Source organism: Ochotona curzoniae, unplaced genomic scaffold, assembly GCF_017591425.1.
Source record: "Ochotona curzoniae isolate NIBS_2020 unplaced genomic scaffold, NIBS_Ocur_1.0 contig_2404, whole genome shotgun sequence".
In the NCBI taxonomy this organism is placed as follows: Eukaryota; Metazoa; Chordata; class Mammalia; order Lagomorpha; family Ochotonidae; genus Ochotona; species Ochotona curzoniae.
The window spans coordinates 12,260,012-12,266,217 of NW_024465451.1; the positions used below are offsets into that span (position 1 = coordinate 12,260,012).

At 46.1% G+C, this 6,206-nt stretch overlaps 1 protein-coding gene across 1 annotated transcript; it reads right to left on the bottom strand.

Annotated features, from left to right (window-relative positions):
• Positions 1–675: 675 nt before the first annotated feature.
• On the bottom strand, positions 676–1,623 carry LOC121152405 (olfactory receptor 2A12-like). Its single transcript, XM_040974470.1, has one exon. The coding sequence runs from the start codon at positions 1,621–1,623 to the stop codon at positions 676–678; it is 948 nt and encodes a 315-aa protein (XP_040830404.1).
• Between the last annotated feature and the right edge of the window lie 4,583 nt (positions 1,624–6,206).

Below are 6,206 nucleotides of genomic sequence, written 5' to 3' on the forward strand. Positions count from 1 at the left end.
TCTTTTTAGAACAATATTTTCATAATGCTTACAGGAAATTGATAAAGAGATGGGATTGAGGAGGAGGACTGAGTAGGGGAAACCTGGTATAATAAGTGAAGGTCCTGGACTTGGAGAGTGGCTGTGGGTGGACAGATGTTGAGAGACAAGGTGAGAAAAGAAGCAAGAGCATTCGATGGGGTGGATGTGCTGCTGGAAGAAAGAATCAGGGAAACTAGCAAACTTTCAGTCAGTCCCGACATGGTCTCTGCTTCCCACAGCTCCCTGATGGGGGCAAATTTCCTGTCAGTTGTCACTCCCTGATGGGGTCCTCTGGGTCATCTTGTCTCAGCCATCCTGAATTAATAGAACCAATTGTGATGCAGTCACTCATCAGCAAATATTATTGATGCTTTATCCCACACCCTTTGCTGGGCCCCGAGGAAACATTAACAAATCAAACATGAGTCTTGCTTGGCACTTTGTCTGCAGTTGGGTTCCTTAATGTCTGTGGATAATTCAGCTGCTGGAGTTAGTAGCAGGTTCATACCAAGTACTCACCTCAACAAATTGTTTCCCTTAACTAACAGCTAGTGATTCTTGCCTTTCCACTGAGTTACAGGAAAAAAATTGAGTGGAAGAGCCACAGACTCTGCAGTTCCAGGCTTGGTTGTGGCCCTCTGTGCTCCGAGGACCTCACTCAGGGGCTCTGCCCCAGCCAGTCGCTTTGAGGAAAGCTCTCTTCACATCCTTGTTTCTGAGGCTGTAGATGATGGGGTTGAGAAAGGCTGAGATCACATTGTAGAACAAAGCCAGTTTCTTGTCCCTCTCTGGAGAGGCATTGGCTCCAGGATTCATGTACATAAACATGGCAGGTCCACAGAACATGGTGACCACAGTGATGTGGGATGCACAGGTGGAGAAGGCCTTGAGTCGACCTTGGGCTGAGCGGATTTTCATAATGGCTGAAAAGATGCGGACATATGAGGCCAGAATGAAGGAAAGAGGCACCAAGAGAAGGATAAAGCCCAGGATGAAATCTACTCGGTCATTGAGAGATGTATCTGCACAGGCCAACTTCAGAACAGCGGGGACCTCACAGAAGAAATGATTGATCTCATTGGGGCCACAATAAGGAAGGCGCATGGTGAAGACCGTGTAGACTAGGGAACAGCTGACACCCCACAGTCCACAAAAGATAACCATTGCCCCACACAGCCATGGATTCATAATAAGCTTGTACCTTAGTGGGTAGCAGATAGCCACATACCTATCATAGGCCATGACAGAGAACAACCAGCCTTCAGTGATACCCAATACCAGGAAGATATACATCTGGGCCACACATCCAACATAGGAGATAGTTTTTTCCTGACAGACTAGATGCATTAACATTTGGGGCACAGTGGTGGTGACATAGCTCATATCCAGCATGGAAAGAACACTGAGGAAGAAGTACATGGGAGTGTGGAGGCGGGAGTCCAGGTGGATCAAGGTGACGATGAGCCCATTGCCCACAAGTGTAGAGAGGTAGAGGAAGAAGAAGATGTTGAAGAGGATTAGATTAATTTGGGGATCCCTGGAGAAACCCAGAAGAATGAACTCAGACACAGAGCTGTAGTTCTTCCAGGGGAAGTCCTGCATTCTCCTTTAGCTGCAGAAAGAGAGAAATGGACATTCTAGTGGCCAGGCTTCAAATGCATTTTCAGATATCAAGACCACTCAGTTCCTGGAAAATCCTGGGATTATTTGAATCCTGTTCATGATTTGTCACTACAGAGAACAAAGTCTACCTGGCATAAAAGTAAGTTTGGGTAGGGAAGGAAAATGGAAATATTTGGCTTCTTGGGCAAAACTGCTTTCTTGGAACTCTAAAGGTAACATTCCAACCTTCCATCAACCCAGCAAGGCCACCTGATTTCTGCCTTAGGAGCTGCCATCATGTCATATCTCAGGGCTCTTTTCCCTGAGCTTGTCTCTGGAGTCAGATGATGGATACCTGAAATACCTGAAACACCACTTCTTCTTCTCTGGAAACAAGGTTTCAGAACCACTTCTTACTTTTACTCACTATAGAGAAATAGGAGGAGTCTGCAATATGAGGGAAAATATATGGCTCCAAAATTATGTAAAGTTCTTAGAAAATTTTACATAGGCCCATGTTTCTTGGCTTTTTAAGGGTCTCTGAAAGTTTTCTTATGTATGATTTTTTAAAGATGTAGTTATTTTTATTAGAAATGCGGATATGCAGAGAAGAGGAGAGACAGAGAGGACGATCTGGTGTCCAATGATGGTTCACTCCCCAAGTGACCGCAACAGCCAGTGCTGCTCCGATCATAAGGAGTTCTTCCGAGTCTCCCACGTGGGTGCAGTGTCCCAAGGCTTTAGGACATCCTTGACTGCTTTCCCAGGCCACATGCAGGGAGCTGGATGGGAAGCAGGGCCTCTGGGATTAGAGCCAGTGGCCATATGGGATTCCGGCACTCGCAAGGCGAGGACTTTAACCACTATCCTATCGTGCCAGGCCCTCTTATGCATGATTTTATTCTAGGTCATGTTTCCCACTGATTCTAACTCTTTCTGAGTTTACCCACAGCAGAAGGAAGGGCTTTCTTGTATGATTCTATAACTGACTCCTCTTGCAGCAGAATGGTAGTTGTTTTCATCACCTAAAGTCATCTTTGAATCCCTTTGGTACCTTTGAATCCCTCCAGATTGATGGGGGTAATGATATGTATCCATTGCATTCTTGAGATTTCTGACTGGTAGGATGCCCACAGTATAGTTTATACACAGCATGGGCATTAGTCATAAAATATTCAAGAAGCACTGACTGAACATGTACTTATCAGACCTTGTTCTGGGATGAACACGAACAAGTGTAAGGTATATTCCTAATCCTCAAGGATCCTACAGCCTAGTTGGGGAAATCACAGAGTAGATGACAAAGTAATGTCCAATGTGATTGGCACTATCATGAAAATATGTGCAGTCACTCATAGCTCTGTACTAAGCACCATGGATGTAGACATAAAAATCTGTAGAGCACACAGTGAAGAAACAGATAAGCAATGGGAGGCAGCTAGGTAATGCATGCTATGACAGGAGTGAATTCCAGGTGTCACGAGGCTCCAAAAAAGGAGTAACGGTCATCCTTTCTGAGTCTGATTTCCCCAAGAACAGAATAACTGATATGAATAACATGGGGGGATCTGGAATTAGCCAAACAAGAACTCAGGGAAGAGTTTTGCTAACAGAAGAAGCATCAGATACAAAAACAAAACAAAAACAAAAACCTACAAATAAGGGAGAACTTTGTACAACCAGGAAACACAAAGAATAAAACATGAGAGCAACCTAGTCTGCACAGGGGTGGGAGGAATGAAAACCTTAGGATGATCTTTCTGAAAATCCTTCATGTGTCACAAAGATGACACTTGGGTGATCTCAAGAGGGGCAGTTGGGAAGAAAGCAAATTTCAGCTTAATAAATCAGTTTGCATTGATGAGGGCAGTCCACATATAGAGTCCTCTGTCCTGAAAGATAGTGAGCTTTCTGAACCTCACAAGAGAACTGAGCACAAACCAGACGACCGCATTGTATAGATGGTGGGGTAGGGAGGCCTCTGTTCCACTCAGATGGAAGAGTTGAGAAGCCGAGCTCCTCGCTCAACCCTTTGAGGGCCCCCACTCGGTCCTCTCTACCGTGCCCTCCTGGGCCTGGTCTGTGTTGTATCCAGACATTTTATGGTACCAAAAGACTGTGGCTTCCTGAAGGAGATGGAGTATGACCCACATGGTGATGATCTCCTCATAGAGCCTGACTCAGGATGAAGTGACTGGTGCATGCTCCACGTGGAATACCATCCCTCCTTCCTCTCGCTATACAGATTCACTTGGACCTGATGCTTGTGCCACAGTAGCAGTTTCTCAACAGGTAACCCCATTCACTCTGTTTTAAGCTGAGCAGAGTATGATGCTCAATGGAGAAATGGAGGAGCATATGTGGGGTGCGGGGAGAGAAGGGCTATGGATAACTGAATGGGCATCTGAAGGTCCGATTTATTTGACATTCTTTCCAACACCGTTAGCCTGGCCTGAGGCCATGGCAGAGAGGAATGTCAGGACTCATCATCCTATTGGCTACTTACTTCCCCTTCCGAGGCGAGGGTACTGTAACTCTTCCCAGTGTCAGTGTCTCACCCTAGCTTCCAACTCTCAAGCAGCTCTTTCCCAACCCCCATAACTAGTCATCCCTTCCTTTATCAGTGGTACTAATCCCTTGTCCTGAATCCTATGCCACAGATCCAAATCCTGATTAGTGGGACATTGTGGAGAGCCAATTTTCTCAGTTTCATAGCAACAGCCTTCACTTCCTTCCTCTTGTCTCTCACAAACTTAGGAACAGGTCCAAAAGGCAACGAGGGAGGGAGACTGAGAGAAACAGACAACTGTGCAAAGAGGAATCCATGAACTAAGAACCAAGGTCAGAGAGAAGAGCAAATGTAGGCCTGAAAGTCCTGGTGTGAATAGAAAGGAGTTGGAAGTAGGCAGGTGCCCAGTCAGAGACAGGAACAGGTGGGGAGCATCAGGCAGGGATGGCCCAGGTATGGAGACTGCATGGCTCAGGCCTACCGCTGTCCCTCCCCTTCTTACCTGGTGCAGGTTCTCCTTGAGGGATAAGTCAGGATCTTGCTGGGTCCTCTTTTATTGTTTTTCTTCCAATCCTCTGGTAGAGCATATCAGGCAGCTTCTTAATGAGTCTTCTGTGTCTTGGGATTCTCTAAACCCCACCAACGCCCTTCCAAGCACTGAGCATGTCTCTAACCCCCTCAGCTTGGCACCTGGGGCCTCCACACAGATGTCTCTTGACTCTTCCAACCTGATGCCCCTGCTCTCACCCCTCCTTATTATTCCACATCACAGTTCAGTGGAGGCAGATGTGTGAACATCAATTAGAGTAAGTCCATGTGTTGAGACATACAAGTGATGAATAGGGACCTTCCAAGAGGTGGAAGGTGAAGGCAGGGTTCCTTACCGCTCTCAAGAACCAAGTACCGCACTCCACACTTTCCATTATGTCCCGCTGTGTCCTGGCCTATGTTGTGTTCTGAAATCTTATGGTACCAAAAAAATGGTGAATTCTTTTTTTTATTCTAAAGATTTATTTACTTATATTGCAAAGTCAGTTATACGTAGAGTAGGAGAGAGAGAGAGGAAGATCTTCCATCCATTTCATTCCCCAAGTGGCCACAACAGCTGGAGCTGTGCCAAAGCCGGAGCCAGGAGCTTCTTCCAGGTCTCCCATGTGGGTGCGGGGTTCAAAGTCTTTGATCGTCTTTGACTGCTTTCCCAGCCACAAGCAGAGAGCTGGATGGGAAGCAGGCCTGCTGGGATTAGAACCGGTAGCCATATGGGATCCCAGTGTGTCCAAGGCTAGGACTTTAGTCACCAGGCTACCGCTCTGGGCCCAAGATGGTGAATTCTTAAGGAAAAGGAATATACTGGAAACAATGGTGACACTCTTCACAGAACCTGCCTCAAGATGAAACAACTGATCAATATCCACGAGGGAGCAAGCTGGTAGAACTGAGATCAACCTCTGCCTGGCACTTAGTAATGGTTGAATATTGGACAAGATACCTATCTCCCTGTACTTCAGTTTCCTAATCAGTAAAATGCCCCAATGATAGTATAGACTAGTTGTATGGATTAACTACAGTAAGATGGAAATCATATAGCAAGATTTACCTATGATTTATGCTTGATCTGACTCCCTATTGTGACATACATCAGATGATTGATCTGCTTGTCCTATCAACATTTTCAGAGTTAAACTTGGAGCAGGCCAGCACAACAAATTCTGATGTTCAATGGGGCAGGTACCTCATCGCTATGATTAGAGTTCACCCCAAGCAGACATGAGGGAGTTAGCCCTTGGATGATGTCACGTGGAACACCAGAAGTCACCTTCTACGACTGGAGATCATCGCCACTGGAGCAACATATTGGTACCACACAAGATGGCAAATAGTGTCATCTTATTTCAGACTCTGGCTGGCAGTGATTGCCTAGAGCCTGGGTTGTAACAAATTGTGCGCCACATCAAGACACTGAGGACGACTGCTGAGATTGATCAGGGCTCTCAACCTGGCAGACTACCGGGTGTGGATTAGAATCAGACAACTGGAACTCAAAGAATCTATGGTGTTGGTGCTGATTCCCCTC